Genomic DNA, 17,921 nt, shown 5'->3' on the forward strand with positions numbered 1-17,921 from the left:
GTTCAGACTAATATACCCAACCTAATGTTTTTGAAATAGGAAAGTGTGAAACTTACTGTCAAATTTTTCCACCCTGGGTCATTGTTTAAACGATCAGCAATGTAATAGCGAAGGCATTTAGCAAGATTGTCCATAAACTCGGTTCCCTAAAAGGTGATAGAAGAAAATAAATTAACCCATCATTTAGGTGTTAGCAGTAGCTGGTTTTAACAAGACTACTTACTGGTGTAATACAATTGCTGTCAAATCTCTCTTTCACTTCTTCTGGAGGAAGAAAGCCACCTAGAGAAAAAGGTTTAACAAAAACACATCAAAAATAAATCATAAGAAATTAACACCACTTTTGTAGGATTATCTAGAAACATATTGCTTATCTGAAACAGTGAACAAAAAACACGAGCCCTTCTAATAAAAACTATTTTTTGTTCCCACCAACCCAAGAGCAAACTGCTGTTACCGCTGCGTTATCTTCCATCAAAATAGGAAGAGAATTAACAAGGAACAAGACTTAGTGAGAGTCATGAAGTAGTTCAAACAAGGTGGGTGAGAAGAAAAAAAAGTGTAAGCTCAAAAGCTTGTCTCTGATAACAAAAGGTGGTCTAATAAAAGAAATCACCTCACTCCTCTTTCTCTCTCTCTCTCTTCCTGGGACCAACACTGCTACACCACCACTGCAAACATGAAATAGTTCATGCAGGTAGCTGCAAAGATAACTTCTTCTCCCTGCTACAAGATGCTGGGCAGAATGTGCTAGGAAGTGACTTCCTCTAACTAAAGCTGTTCTTGGCTTCCAAGAACTTTCCTCCTATAACTTCTCCACTATCCCATTTCATTGTTGGCAACACTAATTATCCATCTGGTCACTGAACCTCATAACTTTGGGGTCACTTTTGACTCCTCTCATTCTTCTATCTTCACATATAAGCTCTCACCAAATCCAGTTACTTCTCCCTTAACATTTCTAAAGTCTTTCCCTCCTTCTCCAAGTCCAATGTGAGGACACCTGTTCACATCATAGTGGTCTCACATGGACTCCCTGTAGCCACCCAGCCTTGCCAACTCACTTCTCCAATTCAGCCAGCATGTTTCAGCTAAAATAAATAGCCTTTTACTTTCATTCGGATCATGTCACATCAATCCTCAAGCTCCTTCAGAGGCACCTTCCTTCCACATCAAGTTCAAGTGACTTTCGGCATCAAAACAATGCACTTCACTACGGCTCATTACTCAGGCCCAGCTGCTCTGCATTTCACAATATTGCTCCCCATGTCTCCTTTCCCTACTTGCACCGCTGTGCCTTATACCACTGCCTCTCATTTAATGCGACAAGCATCTTCACTCTTCCTCCACGACACTATTGATTAGCTCTCCATACAACAACCACTCCTCCTCTCCTAACGTAACTTTAAAAAAATGAAAACAAATCAAGAGGTGCATGGGAGAAAGAAGGGACATTTTTCTTTTGCACAATTTACTTTAGATCAGGGCTTTGGAGCGGAGCCGGAGCTGCAGGCTTTTGCCTGGAGCTAGAGCACAACTCCAAAGCCCTGCTTTAGATTGTAGGTTCATTGGAGTAAGGATGTATTTTCATAAGTTACTATATCATGCATGCCTGTGGCACTACATAAATGAAAAAACAGTCACAAAGCCCTATGTTTTTCTGTAGTTTCTAGCCTCTGCTATAGTTAAAAACTATGTCTATTTCAAAACAATTTCTCACACTTAAAGCCATCAGTTACTGAGTAGCATCAGATATGAAGCAAACATCTGTACCTTTTGTCAAAATTTCTTGTCTTATTCTTTGCTTCTCTTCTGCACCTTCCACTCCTTCCTTTGATGCTCTGAATCTCCTGGACCTCTGCTGATTCATTTTTGCACGGGGAGCCTAAAACATGTGTTACAGTATTTTACTCAACATTGTATTTGATGTTTTTTTTCCTTATCTGCTCAATTGTTTTCTGTGACTTGGTAACACCCAACACAGCCTTATGGGATTATTTAGACAATACATCACGTAAAAAATTTCCATCTTCCAGCTGGCTCTTCCCTTCTTTTACATATTCCCTCCTCCCCCAAATGAGTTCCCATAGCTGTAAGACCACAGGATGCCAGCACTAGTATCACTGTGTGTCCTTTTGCTGAGCCAATTTCTGAGCAAGTTGTCTGCAACTTTCAAAAGGGAAGGGGGAAAGCATGTTGATACTTGGCCTTCACCATCACTGGCTGATAAAAGTCAGGTGAAAACAAAATATGCTCTCCAAGAAGCTTCTGACATGTCACAGTGGTCTGCCAGGTCCACTGCAATTGCAGTGACCCCAAACTAGTAGTAGTGACTCAGGATTTCCTGGCTGTCTCACGTGGTCTAGGATAAAGTTATGGACTTTGAAAATAAAGTCCTAGTATCTCCAGTCTCAGAACATTAAAGAAGACTAAGGGCTTGTCTTCACTACCATGCATCGATGTAGCATGTCTGGTGAAAACACACTATTTCAACGGGAGAGCACGTTGCCATCCCATCAACGTAATTGCTCCACCTCAAAACAATGCAGAAGTGGTGTAGACTTACATGGTAGTGTAGACAAGCCCTTAGGCTTCTGATGACTCAGACTTCAGCCATCCTTTTAGTCACTCACCTGTATCAATAGCCTTGTTCAGGTATCACTCCTAGAAACCTTAAAAGCATTCATCTCAGGACATGAAGTACCAGGGAACCAGTAAAGCCAACAGCTTCCCATAACTCTTAAGTAGTCACCAGCTCCTGAACAGAACTTAATTAGGGAACTCTGCTCCCAATTTTCTCTTGACATCCAGAGTCCCACTCCCATTCTTTTAGGGACTGCCCGTCCTTTCCTCTTTTAGGACTGGGAGGCTGTATTAGCAGAAAGTAGCAGATCCACACCCTCTCCCCCCCCCCAAAAAAAAAAACACTATCTCCTGATCTGAAGCCGTATTTTGTATCTTTCAACTTCCTCATCCCTTTCCAGGGATTGTTCTCATAAGAGCTATCAAAAAGCAAGTCTCTCCTCTGTTACAAACGGGAGCAGAAGGCTAGACGATATGGGCTTATATTGCTATTAAGTTTTTCTGCCATTACTTTCTCATTCCCAAGAAAAGTAGTATTGGAGGTGCATAGCTCAAATTTCTAAAGATAATTTTACATAATATCCACTGAAGTATTACAGTGCTACAATCTAGATGTTTCATTTTTCAAGGTCTTTGTGGACTAAACACAAATCGAGGATTGGATAATTATGTACTGATTGTTCTATTACTAGCAAAAATAAATTTTTGCATGTTAACTTTACAATAGATTTCCTCCCTTCTCCTTCAACATTGGTTTGAGTTCTTGATCTGATGCCTTATGGAGACTTGGAAAATGTGCGCAAGCATAAGGGAAATTCCTGAAGTTCAGGCTCTGAACTCAAAGTATAAGGTTCTCTCTTGTTACAGTTAAATTTCACACCTAGAGATGATCCCAAAGCAACGGATTCCCTTGACTCAAGAAGCAGACACCCATTTTCTCCATCCTTGCCTCAGCTTCCGCTAAACTTCCAGCTGCTTGGCTGGGTGCCTACCCATCAGTTTCCTCTTCAGCTGTAGCTTATTCATGCCTATATTTCTAGTTTTATCAGGACTCAGACTCCACATTCTCTGTGAAGCACCCCAACATAAGATCTTCAGAAATGGGGTAAACATGGAAGAGTCCATTTTGAAACCTACCAGTGTGTTCTCAACAAAATAAGTTAGAACACAATGCAGAGATGACAAACCCAGCTGTTCCCTTAAACCATTCACTTGGCTGGCAAAGAACACTAGTGTTCCAACTGAATCTGGTACTTGCAGTTCAGCAAAAATGCTTTTTCTGGATATTGCCCACACCTGGCTCTTTCAAGAATACACGACTACCCCGATACAACATGAATTCGGATACAATGCGGTAAAGCAGCACTACGGGGAGCGGGGGAGCGCTGTGCACTCCAGCGGATCAAAGCAAGGTTGATATAACGCAGTTTCACCTATAATACGGTAAGATTTTTTCGCTCCCGAGGACAGCGTTATATCAGGGTAGAGGTGTACCTACTAACAACTAGATAATGCTAAGTGCTCCCTTCCCCCGCAAAATTGGCAAAGCTCCCATTGAATATTTTCTGCTCTACCAGGTTGATGGGCTGTCTTTACCTCTGTTGTTTTGGGATTTCTACAAAGTACGGCAACACGATTCTCTTAGTCCCAACCCAGACAAGGCAAAAGTTGTGCTTTGCCATAGGAACATTAGAGGTTACAACAAAGATCCTTGGAAATCAGAGGAAAAACATATCAACAAGTGGAAACGTTAATATGTTGTAGAGCAAAGCATTAGTTAGCAGTAAATGATCAAGATGAGGAGGTACTCTCAAGATGATGCTTCTTAGGGACTTCCTTGAAGGACTATCTGGAGGAACCAAGTAAGCAGTCCGATAAGATCCTTGAATCCAAGCCAAGACTGTTGTCACAAAGGAAGGCTGGGAATTCCTTTTCCTCTTATGTCTTACCCTCTGCTGTTGGATATTCCTCATTAGATCTTTGCCATCTTCCCATGTCTTTAAGAGATGGGAAGGAGAAGGGAGAATGAGTGCCTGCCCAGATCTGAATCTACACTAGAGTTACCCAGAACTGCCTGTGGGTCTGCTGAAGTTTCTGCTGATTATTCACAGTAATGGGAAAAGTTGCTGCTCACACTGATCACAGGAGTTCTGCGCAGATAGGAACAGCAGTCTGCTGCAATGCATCCCTTTATTTTCCTTATCCATCCCCAATTACTGCTCAATAATGCATTGATCAAAGAAGTTAGCCACTACATCATTGCCAAAGTTGATTTGATATATAGCATCTGCTAGCGAGGTAGGATGCAACTTAAGAGACATGACTGAAGGTAGAAGGGCTTTTTATAATGCTGCCGAGTGCCTCTCAGTGAGAAAACACAGCAGTGGGTGCTAGTAGCATCCAAGTCTCAGCCATGCACCATGTGTAAGCATTTAAAATTTCCCTGGCAACACACATGAAACTTACAAGTGCTGTAAAACTGAGAAATTTAGTATGAACTTTCTTTAAACACAATTCAAAACACAAGTAATAGGTTTTACTAATGACATTTTTTGCCGCATAATACTATAAACTATAAGACGAGGCACAGGATCCTAAAATCTCTAGCAGATAACATTTTATTTAAGTTTGTTTGCTTTTAAGGATAAACAACGTAATAGAGTGAATATACAAACGTTTATAAGACCACCACAAATGATATTAAAGATCTACAATTTGGCGGGGGAGGGGGAAGGGAGGAAATCTTTCAAATAGATACACACAGCTACAATCCTGAGAAAAATAGATCTGGAGTCTGTGAAACAAATTTTAGTGTAACTGACAGGGTTACATAATCAGAAATGGAATACTTAGAATAATGCTTTTTTGTTGGATTGCTCCTTCAACCAGAACACCTGTATTAACTCGTTTCCCAGGGCACTGTATACAAGTCAGCCAAGGCACGTTGGGGAAGAAGGTCAAACAACAAATGTAGCTGAGTTATTTAAATCTTTTACAATACAATTAAATTAGCTGCTAAATTTTCAGTGTCCATTTGTAGGCTTTTGTAATCTTTCAAAGCTTGCTTGCGGCACAACCTACCACTGATTTCATAGATTCATAGGATTTAAGGCCAGAAGGGACCATTAGACCAGCCCTTATTTACAATGGACTTGTGCGCTGATGAAGCAAAGCAGAAGCTATCCCACACAACCCTCCACCCCGATATAATACACTAGACAAGAAAGCTTTCTTTGCTAACATTTCTTTGACATATGTCAAGGTGAAGTGTTAGCCAAATACTGGGTGTTGTAACTAAAACAATATACATTCAATGAAAAGCTAAATTATTGCCTACTGAAGTTTATGAAAGCAGACGGAATCAACCTTAGCATTGCAATTAGGTACTACATGGAAAGAGGACAAACATTTCGGTACTTACTACTCCATCTATTGCCATGTAGAGAAGTCGTCTTGGCCTGACAATGTTGAAAAGTCTGTCAATGTACTCAAAAATGGCAACCATCATTTCATCTTCATTTTTGGGAGCTGGTCTACAATTTAACAAGATATCCTGTTAATGTTTCAGATAATATATAATACAAGCTATTTATGAAGTGACGAAAGAGTCACTTACTTGTCCTCAGGATGTGTACATGGATGGATAATACCATTCATATCCAAATACAGGTTATCAAACTCCACCTCATTGGGATTAGGTTTGCTGGTATCAACTGGAATTCTGATGCCATTGCATTCTTTAGGCTGTGAACACAGGAATAACAAGCCTTTCAGGATTTGCCATATTTCCAACAATTTTGTTATGAAAGAAGCTTTAAATACGTCAGACCCAAATGAGATTAAAAAAAAATAAAAAGGTGAAGGAGCAAAGAGCAGTTGCATGTCAGCCCACAACACAATTACACACAGACCATGTCTACACTACAAAATAGGCTTTGTTTAAAAATGGTTCTGGGCAACCATTATATGTTGTTATATGTCCACAGACAATAAAACAAAACACTCCCACTACAATTAGGTAACATAACTGAGTTTTAAACATTGTTCTTTAACATGTTTATATTTTTCCCCTCTGTCCACAAAAGCAAGAATAATGTTGCAAAAGAGAATGTTGTAGAGCCAGCAGGACCTTACATGGCTTCTGTAAATCTGATTGATGCAGAAGCCTGTCTACAGTTATAAATCAGTAGGAAGTTTTACAATATCAGTCCTACTTAAGTCTTTAAACTTTATGTAAGACCTGGACTGGCACATTTAGATAAACGAGGGCCATTATTTATTTCTCCAATATTAAATATTTAGCTTTACAGCACAGATCAAACAAAAAGACACCACTACTTTTCAGTTGTCCCTCTCTTTTGAGAAGAGTCAAAATCATGGTGAACAGATGACCAGCCTTTATTTTATTAGATTTGGGGGCACAGCAGAAGCACACATGCTCATTATGCTAAGCATCTGATAACTGTGAAGGGATAGGAAAGAAGCACCTGCTTTCCCTCTAACTTTGGGAAACATTAGTTAAGAACGGCCATACAGAGTCAGGCCAAAGGTCCACCTAGCCCAGTATCCTGTCCTCCAACCATGGCCAATGCCAGGGTGCTTCAGAGGGAGTGAATAGAATAGGCAATCATCAAGTGATCCATCCCCTGTCACCCATTACCAGCTTCTGGCAAACAGAGGCTAGGGACACTCAGAGCAGGTGTTGCATCCCTGCCCATCCTGGCAAATAGTCATTGATGGATCTATCCTCCATGAACTTTAGTTCTTTTTTTAAACTCTGTTATAGTCTTGGCCTTCACAAGATCCCCTGGCAAAGAGTTCCACACATTAACTGTGCATTGTACAAAGTGCTTCCTTTCGTTTGTTTTAACCTGCTGTCTATTAACTTCATAGGATGATCTCTAGGTCTGGTGTTATGTGAAGGAAAAAACAACACTTCTTTATTTACTTTCTCCACACCAGTCAAGATTTTATAGACCTCTATTGTATCCCCCACTTAGTCGTGTCTTGTTCAAGCTGAAAAGTCCGTCTTTTTAATTTCTCCTCCTATGGAAGCTGTTCCATACCCTTAACTATTTTTGCTGCCCTTCTCTGTACCTTTTCCAATTCTAATAGATTATTTTTTTTAAGATGAGGTAAAAACATCTGCACACAGTATTCAAGATGTGGGTGTACCATGCATTTATATAGAAGCATGATATTTTCTGTCTTATGTCTTTCCTAATGGTTCCTAACAATGTTAGCTTTTTTGACAGCTGCTGCACATCGCGTGGATGTTTTCTGAGAACTATCCATGATGATTCCAAGATCTCTTTCTTGAGTGGTAACAGCCAATTTAGACCCCATCATTTTGAATGTATAGTTGGGATTATATTTTCTAACGTGCATTACTTTGCATTTATCTACACTGATCTTCATCGACCATTTTGTTGCCCAGGCACCCATGTTTGTGAGATCCCTTTGTAACTCTTTGCAGATTGCTTTGGAGTTAACCGTCTTCATTACTTTTATTTATAGTTCGAAGTGTGAGAAGAGTTTAAGCCTGGCCTTGAAAGATTAGCTTCCTCCTGCTCCTTGTACACAGACAGATGTGATCCTGCCAACCCTCTTCCCCCCAGTAGTCAGCTTTCCCTTTTGTGGGGAGGGAGGGAAGACATCTCATTCTGTCCACTGGCTACCAGATGTTTTGGGATGCTCAGACACCACCCATCACCCTCCAGTTTGAGGAAGGTGTCTCCAAAGCAGATTGAGGTCTTTATTTTTGTGACCAATAACAATACAAAATCGATTACTCTACTTTCCCTTAGCCAAATAACTAGTTTCCAATTTTCATTCCCCAAGTTCTTCTTTCCAGTCTGGCACGCTGTAAAATGCCCTTATCTAATGAACAGACCCAAAAACAAACAGTTGAACAGATTGCACTGAACGCCAAACAGATTACAGGCTGCAAATCTCTGAATTTTCAAACTTCTGGAGATGGTCATTCCACTGTCTCACAATCAGTCATGCTTTGATCCTGCCTCTTTACTATTTATAAGGGGAGCAGTCACAGTCCTTTTATTTAAGGACATCTAATCTATCCATTATTAAAATTTTAGAAATTATTTTTGAAGAGCTCTAGCACCTCTGTAGTACTATAGTGTCTTAAAACTTAGGACGAGGATACTCCTGATGGCCTGATCTCTGAAGCGCCCAAAATTAGTGGAGACTTTTGTGAGTTCTGATCTTAATATCCCCATACAACCATGACTGCACCTCACAAAGGTGTTCCAAAGACAAACTGATTGTTCTTTGTGAGACTCCAGTATTATGGCAGCAAGCACCACAGAAAATCCCTTGAGGAAATTAATAATTCTGTATTCAGTGTAGTGGGAACTAAATAATGCAGTAAGGCAGGCATGGGGCCACACACTGAATGATAAGGACAAAGATACTGAAAAGCTGCTTTATTCCCTCAGCATCATCCATCCTGTGCACTGAAGGGGAGAGATTCTGTTGAAAAAACAAAATGTATGGGATCATGTAATTAGAGACTCAATGTACAGGCACAAGGGGGCCAAATTATGGTTCCATAAATCAATTACAATTTGTCGTTGGTTATTTAGATTGTGGTAGCATCTGACACATATTAAGTGCATGCCACCCAGAAAAAGACCATACACCAAGAGCACACAGCCCCACAACCACCTGTACGCTCAGCCTACAAGTACTAGAACACTCAATCACCTTTTCTATTGAGATCTGCCTCCACAGCCTTGATAAGGACAATGCAATGTCATCCTACTTTAAAAACAAACAAACAAACAAACCCATACACATATCCGAGCAGCTTTTATACAAAAGAGACATTCAATCATAGTCCAAGTCGGAATCAGCCTCTATGCTCCTCATGCAAAGAACTCATTCCCTCTTGGGCAGCAAACATGGACCATTTCTCCCAGTCCTGGTAAATGATGCAAGACATTGACACTCTGCAAAAGCTGTTAATAATCACATTTTAAGTGATCACTGCACAGTTGTGTCTTGAGGCTTGATCCAAAGCCCATCAATGAGACTCTTTCCCTAGAAATATCTACCTTCTAGAACTTCCATTACCAAAACACCCCCCCACAACACATCTAGCCACTTCAAATATCTTTAGCTATTACTGCTGGGAGAGGGAAGTGTAGAGTAGGAGTGCATACAGGAAAGAAGGCTGTAGGGGGAAGCGATAACCTGGTGTATAATAGCTATGTTAGTAGTAAGGTGTTTGCATGTGGGTGGGAAAGTGGAATGCGTTTTGTCAGGTGATAACTTCATTTCCTAGCTTTCTGTAGCTGAGTGTCAGGTACATTACAGACATAGCAACCAGGAATGCTTCAAAATGAAGTTTGTGTAGTAACTGATATTGAATAGCAGGCTAAAGATTTTGCTTAACTTCCTTCTTGAGAATCAGTGTTTAACTCAACACGACAAGTTTCAGTACAGGAAACTTTTCAGATCATGCTCCTGAATGTTTCTGTTTTAACTCAGTAATGGTGCTGGTCATTCAACTAGTGTGTATAGCTTAAGATGATGCTATGGGAATCTTAATAAAGTGAAATTAAAGTTTGACTGTAATAACAGAGCATTAAACCCTAACATTTTAACCCTGAAGCAAGTTTAGGGTATCACCTTCATTTACCTGCTGAGAAAAACACTTTCAACATAAAAAAGTTGCACTGAGAAAGGGAGTTAAAGTCTTTTCAGTTATAAGGTATAATATATACTACATCTCAAGGCAGAAGTCGAGAATATTCTTAAATGGCCTGATACAATCACTAGGGCTGTCAAGCAATTAAAAAAATTAATTATGATTAATCGCACTGTTAAACAATAATAGAATACCATTTATTTAAATATTTTTTTCTACATTTTCAAATATATTGATTCAACTACACAGAATACAAAGTGTACAGTGCTCACTTTAGATTTATTACAAATATTTTTGCTTTAAAAACAAAAGAAATAGTATTTTTCAAATCACCTCATACAAGCACCATAATGCAATCTCTTTATCTTGTATCTACATTTGTAAATTGCACTCTCTTTTTGTTACATAACTGCACTCAAAAACAAAACAATGTAAAACTTCAGAGCCTACAAATCCACTCAGTTCTACTTTTTGTTCAGCAAGTCACTCAGATAAAAAAGTTTGCTTATATTTGCAGGAGATAATGCTGTCTGCTTCTTGTTTACAATGTCACCTGAAAGTGAGAGCAGACATTCACATGGCACTGTTGTAGCTGGCATTTCAAGATATTTACTTGACAGAAGGGCTAAAGATTCATATGTCCCTTCATTTTCAACCACCATTCCTGAGGACACGCATCCATGCTGATGATGTGTTCTGCTCAATAACGATCCAAAGGAGTGCAGACTGATGCATGTTCACTTTCATCATCATGAGTCAGATATCACCAGCAGAAGATTGATTTTTCTTTTTTGATGGTTCGGGTTCTGCAGTTTCCGCATCGGAGTGTTGCTCTTTTAGGATTTCTGAAAATATGTTCCACACCTCATCCCTCTCAGATTTTGGAAGGCACTTCAGATTCTTAAACCTTGAATTGAGTGCTGTAGCTATCTTTAGAAATCTCACATTGGTACCTTCTTTGCGTTTTGTCAAATCTGCAGTTAAAGTGCTCTTAAAATGAAAAGCATGTGCTGGGTCATCATCCAAAACTGCTATAATATGAAATACCTGGCAGAATGCAGGTAAAACAGAGCAGGAGACATACTCTTCTCCCCCAAAAAGAGTTCGGTCACAAATTTAATGAATGCATTATTTTTTTAACGAGAGTCATCATCATGGATGCATGTCCTCTGGAAAAGTAGCCGAAGCATGAAGGGGCATATGAATGTTTAGCATATCTGCAGGACCGGCTCTAGGCACCAGCAAAGCAAGCATGCTTGGGGCGGCACATTTCCAGGGGCAGCATTCTGGCCATCCTTCTTTTTTCGGAAAAATCCACCAATGTATGGAAAAATACATGCAGATCAAAAAATGTCCAGTAGCATGATATGAAAAAATCCTGTCACGTCGTGACACGGTCAGTCATAATGTGAACATACATAAATGTGTAAATGTTAACAGTTACTGATTAATTAAACCAGGAATCACGATTACTTATGTGTACCGTGCTGCCCTATCAGCACCATGCGCGCCAATTTCCGTGTGGCGTCAGTGCCAGTGGTTATAGGGCTAAAATGCAGGGACAAAAACGCTCCGGTGCTGCCTACTGGCAACAAAGAGAGAAACAGCAAAAAGAATTAGAAAAACTCTCGTACTTCAAATAAGTATTTTTAAAAAGTTGCCATTACCAGTACCAGTGGCTTCTGGTGAGCGCAGTTTCTCAAAACTGAAAGTACTAAAAAATTATTTGAGGACCACCATGTCTCAAAAATCATTTGTCAATTGAAAATACCATTGCAAAAAATTTAGATTTCACTGAATTATTAAAAGACTATGCAAGTATAAAAACAAAAAAAAATCAGTTCATATAAATTCTTTTAATTTATGAGAAACTGGGCACACTGGAAGACACTAACGGTTTTCATTACAGTGTATAGGTGAACCCAAATTGTTTGTAATCATGATTTTGTTAAAATTAAATGAGTACACTAGTAGGAAATTGTTTTATTTCACTAACTACAAATTCTGTTTTCATTTTTTTTTTTATTTTAAACAGTCAAAAAAAAAAGGGAAAAACGAAACAATTGCAAAGTTTTCTGTGTAAAAGCCAAAAAAAGGGATGGGAGGGAGGCCAAAAATTTTTTTTCTTGGGGCGGCAAAAAACCTAGAGCCGGCCCTGCATATCTAGCATGTAAATACCTTGTAATGCCTGCTACAAAAGTGTCATGTGAATATCTGTTCTCACTTTCAGTTGACATTGTAAATAAGAGGCCAGCAGCATTATCTCCTGAAATATAATCAAACTTTTTTATCTGAGTGACTGGCTGAACAAGAAGTAGGACTGAGTGGGCTTGTAGGCTTTAAAGTTTTATATTGTTTTAGTATTGAACGCAGTTATATTTTTGTACATAATTCTACATTTGTAAGTTCAATTTTCATGACAGATATTGCATTACAGTACTTGTCTGAGATAAATTGAAAAATACTATTTCTTTTGCTTTTTATAGCACAAATATTTGTAATAAAAAATAAATATAAAGTGAGCACTGTACACTTTGTATTCTGTGTTTTAATTCAAATCAATATACACCTCTACGTCGATATAACGCTGTCTTCGGGAGCCAAAAAAAATCTTATCGCGTTATAGGTGAAATCGCATTATATCAAACTTGCTTTGATCCACCGGAGTGCACAGCCCCACCCCTGCGTGAGTGCTGCTTTACCGCGTTATATCCCAATTTGTGTTATATTGGGTTGTGTTATATCGGAGTAGAGGTATATTTGAAAATGTAGAAAACATCCAAAAATAGTTAATAAATTTCAACTGGTATTCTATTGTTTAAAAGTGCGATTAATCATGATTAATTTGTGTTAACTGCATGAGTTAAGCGCGATTAATCGACAGCCCTAATAATAACAAATATTGTTCAAACTTCACTTTATTATGCTCAGATTATGAACATGGGAATAAATGAGGGCCGTCATTAGTGATGTCATCCTATGGATTCTCAAACTCATGTGGCATCATTCAGTAGTCTGAAAGAACCTTTACGAAATCTCTTCTGAGTTACTGTTATGCACTATCATCACTGACTGCATCCTTAAAATGAAATCATCAGTTTCCCATATCTGTACATTCTTGGTAAGACTTTACATTTCTTGTATTACCAGATTCAAATAGAGAACTGAAAGCACAAAATATCACAGATCATGCACCAGATCCAAAAGAACTTGTACTCTAGTTTTAAAAGTCAAAAAATAGCATCTTGCTTCACATCTTTTACAGATAGTCCATATTTCATGAAAACAAAGAATCCTGCCAGTATTTTTCTCTTGAAGTAAGAATCAATGTTTAAAAAATACTCAAGATTAAAGAAATCAGATGGCAAGATTTATAATCAGGATAATTTCAGCCTTTTATAAAGCTAATTTTTCTTTCTCTGATTCTCCCTTCTACTACGCATCCAGATCAGTGAAGGTACATCTCGGACTATTTGACTAATCATAAAATAAGAACATTATGTAATATGGAGAATTAAGCAAAAATTTATATCAGATGCATTGACAGGGTCTGTTAGCTACAGTTATTTTCTACTCAACTTTGAACAAAGATATAATATTATGAAGTTTCCTAGTCAACTGAGAGCTTCACTTAAAAAAAAAATATTAATTCTGACAGATTATATAATGGGACAAGACAGCTGTCTTCTCTTCACTTCTGTTTGTTCTTTCAATCAAACATCTCACTATAGCTAACTGATTCAGGTATAAAAAGCTTACAACTATTATCATATAGTTCAATATCATAAATTGCCCTCTGGTGATATTTTGCTTCATCTTCAAGATGATATTTTGCTTATATTCAGGCTCTTTTTGAAGATTTTGTAAAGCAGCTTGGTTTTATTTCACCCTTATATGCTCATATAACCAATACCCTGCCATCAAATTTTCAATGAAAAATAGTCTTGTAATGGATTGAAGTATCTGGGAATGATGTCTCTTGTGACATAACTAAATTGTTCAAACAACTGAAAATAGACCTTCAGCTATTGCTTTATTAGGGCATGTGAATTTGATTAATATTCTCCCCAGGATTTTGTAGTATCTTAAATCAATCAGTAAGAATAATAGAAAGACTGACTGAAGATTAACAAGTTTATTTCTCTCTCTTTGTAAAGTAAAAGAGCAAGGATCGACATGTTTATATTTCAAAAAGAGACAAGCTTCCACAAGATCCAACTCAACTTCTAAATTTATTGCTGGATTTAGATACCAACAATCACAAATATACTTTATTCCATGTAGTGTCCCATGGAAACTAGGATTTACTCATGGAGTAAGTCACTATTCAATGTAAGACCATCAGGATCTGACAAATTAAGTTTGCCATAAACTGTTTCCACAAGAGGTTTAAAATTCAAAATGATCTGGACAAACTGGAAAAATGGTCTGAAGCAGATCGGATGAAATTCAATAAGAACAAACGTAAAGTACTACACTCAGGAAGAAAATCAGCTGCACACATACAAGATGGGAAATGGCTGTCTAGGAAGGAGTATTGTGGAAAGGGATCTGGAGATGATAGTGGTTCACAAGCTAAATGAGAGAGTCATTGTAACACTGTTGCAAAAACAAAACAAAAAAAAAGCAACCATTCTGGGATGTATTAGCAGGAATGTTGTAAGCAAGACAGAAGTAGTAATTCTTCTGCTCTACTACACACTAATTAGACCTCAACTGGAGTACTGTGTCCAGTTCTGGGCAACACATTTCAGGAAATGTGGACAAACTGGAGAAAATCCAGAGAAGAGCAACAAAAATGATTAAAGGTCTAGAAAACACGACCTATGAGGAAAGATTGGGGGGGAAAAATGGGTTTATTTTGTCTGGAGAAGAGAAGACGCCATGATAACAGTTTTCAAGTACATAAAAGGTTGTTACAAGAAGGAGGAAGAAAAACTGTTATCCTTAACCTCTAAGGATAGGCCAAGAAGCAATGGGCTTAAATTGCAGCAAGAAGGGAGGATTTGATTTAAATTACTAGTCAGGAAGACTCGATTTAATTATGGATTTCTACATAAAAGTGCATTCTTGTTGGTTGTTATAATCTTAACACATATTCTTCACAACTCAGAGATAGATGTAGATTTCATTTTTAGAAGGTACACACTATAAATTTTTAAACAGTGGTTTTAGAAAAAAAAATTCAGATTAGTTTTACAGCTATATCAGAAAATTAACGATTGTCTGGTTATTTCATTTACCAAAGGTAACTGAAGCAGATATTTATGATCTCCAATTCAACAGGTTAATCATCAATATTTGGAGGATTTTCTTGCCATGCTGTATTAGGAGAACATGACCAGACAAACATTTAAACTGTTTTATTTAACTAAAAGAACATTAAGTACTCTGTTTTTCTCTCCAACAGCACAAATACAATATTTTAACAAAACAAGCATATGTCCCTCACTTCTCACATTTATCTCCAGACTTCTCCTTGTCCAAATCTCTTCTGCCCCCAATAATCTTCTATTCATTCAACTTTTTGAAACTTTGCACTTTTAGAGAGAGGTAAGGGATTGACTCTATGTACACACATTTACAGAGGGACAACAGAGTTGAGATCTGTTATTTCTCACCTCTATGTATTATTTATTTATTTAAAACATTTTTGCTGTTAACAAGCATGTTGTTACCTCTGGAGAGACAAATCCACAGTTTGAGAGCTACAAAACTAAGCATCTCATGATATCTTCTAGACTGAGCACTGAGTCCCATTGGGCAGATGGAAAGATTAATCTACATAATCTATACAGAAGTGTGTGGAACCCCATAAGATTGGGTCCCTAATGCATGAACTATTGGAACTCATTTACAAATTTTTCTTAAACTTTACATGAATACATTGTCTCATACTACAGAATTAGAATTTATAATCCCAATTCCATGATGAGAGATCTTTGAGCTATAATATATCTTAATTAAAACTATCTTTAGATAGTTTTTTTCCTCAAAAAGCATTTTACCAAAAACAAAAAAATCTGATTTAAATCAAAATATTTTTTAAAATCATTGATTTTTATCAACCCTGGCAGCAAGGGAAGTTTAGGTTGGACATTAGGAAATATTTCTTAACGGTTATGATGGTTAAGCACTGGAATAAATTGCCTAGGGAGTTTGTGGAATCCTCATCACTGGAGTTTCTTTTGTTTGTTTGTTTGTTTGTTTTTAAGAGCAGGTTAGACAAACACCTGTCAGGGATGGTCTAGATAATAATCACTCTGACAAGAGTGCAAAGGACTGGACTAAATGCCCTCTTGAGGTCCCTTCTAGTTCCCATGATTCTATGCAATCTCATAATAGCAATTACTTTAAAAAAACACCCAATTAGTGTGGTCCCAAACATTAGTCACGCTCACAATTATACTTTAAATTCTTCAAAGAGCTGTCCAGGATGTGAATATTGTAGTTACAAAAGATGGGAAAGTGATCACAATCTTAGTAAGATAAAGATTTTATGTATTTTTATTTTACCCTTACACAGATGTCTGATCTAATGAAAATAGCTTTTCAATGATTTACACACAAACAAAGGCTGCTCTCATCAGTAAGCTAAAAACCATAATTAGGAAATACAAAATTAAGGATTAAATGTAAGGATGAAAAAGATAGCAAAATCAGGTACTTTCACATTAGAAAATACCAGAGTGAACATTGCCCATGCAACCTTAATTTAACTCCTTTGTGTGTATGCATTATGATACAGCCTTTCATTAGATGCAGAAGTGACTACCTATGAAAAGTCTAGGGGGTAAGCGACTTACCCAGCACCACACAGGAACTCTGGGATAGAGGCAGGGATAGAACCCCAGTCTCTAGGACAGCATTCAACTGCCCTGATCACAAGGCCATCCCCCTTATTCCTGCAATTCGCTGCCTCATTCATCACAACCTTCAACGTCCGCAATAAAAAAGAAAAGCAGGAACCCTACAGAAAACAGACTTCTTTACTACACTGATCCAGTACCACAGCACATCCATCCTACCCCACTCAACAACCTTGGCGTCCTGTTTGATTTCAAAGACAGATCGTGTCAGACTACCATAACACATACATACACGAGGGGCAAATAAAGATTGCACGGGAAACATTCACTTTGGCATTTCCTAATTTGAGTGCTTGACTTTGCAGCCTTTTACTCCTTTTTAATCCTTAAATTCCTAATATTTTATGGTTTAGTTTATTTATGAGAGCAACCTTAACATTAATTCGAGGTTTTTGCTTGTGAACTGCCTTAGTTTAATAAAATTCTCTCTTCTGTAAGTGCTATTTAACTAGTAAAGTACTTACAAATGTCATCTTCAGTGTGCACTTTATTGTCATTGTTATCTTTGTGAAGCTCATTTGAAAAGAGAAGTGATACAATTTTGAAAACTACCAATCTTCAGTCTGTGTTTTTGCCATTTTTCCTTTACCATATATGGAGAGTACACAAAGTGTTTGGCTCCTATTCCAACCCAAGAAAAATAGGAAGGTAAAAGAGTTGCTTGATTTTTCACAGTGAAGCAAGAAAAGCTGCAGTTTCTAGCCTTCATCTAGAACAGTGATGGGCAAACCTTTTGTCCAGAGGGCCACATCTGGGTACAGAAATTGTATGGCGGACCATAAATGCTCACAAAAAAT

The 17,921-nt window shown here is 37.9% G+C and overlaps 1 protein-coding gene across 4 annotated transcripts in view; it reads right to left on the bottom strand.

Moving 5' to 3' along the window:
- The window catches only part of XRN2 (5'-3' exoribonuclease 2), a 496,353-nt gene that overhangs the window by 69,073 nt on the left and 409,359 nt on the right, over positions 1–17,921 (bottom strand). For 2 of the 4 annotated variants that reach the window (XM_050951290.1, XM_050951289.1), the window contains exons 2-3: positions 224–284; positions 57–146 (exon numbers count right to left, since the gene is read on the bottom strand). In XM_050951290.1, the coding sequence (XP_050807247.1) occupies positions 57–134 (78 nt within the window). In that variant the 5' untranslated portion in view covers positions 135–146; positions 224–284. Of the gene's footprint in view, positions 1–56; positions 147–223; positions 285–1,773; positions 1,886–4,179; positions 4,266–6,004; positions 6,117–6,199; positions 6,328–17,921 lie in introns of those variants that run through there. The other 2 variants (XM_050951287.1, XM_050951288.1) reach the window with 2 other exon arrangements.

Source organism: Gopherus flavomarginatus, chromosome 4, assembly GCF_025201925.1.
Source record: "Gopherus flavomarginatus isolate rGopFla2 chromosome 4, rGopFla2.mat.asm, whole genome shotgun sequence".
Classification (NCBI taxonomy): domain Eukaryota; kingdom Metazoa; phylum Chordata; order Testudines; family Testudinidae; genus Gopherus; species Gopherus flavomarginatus.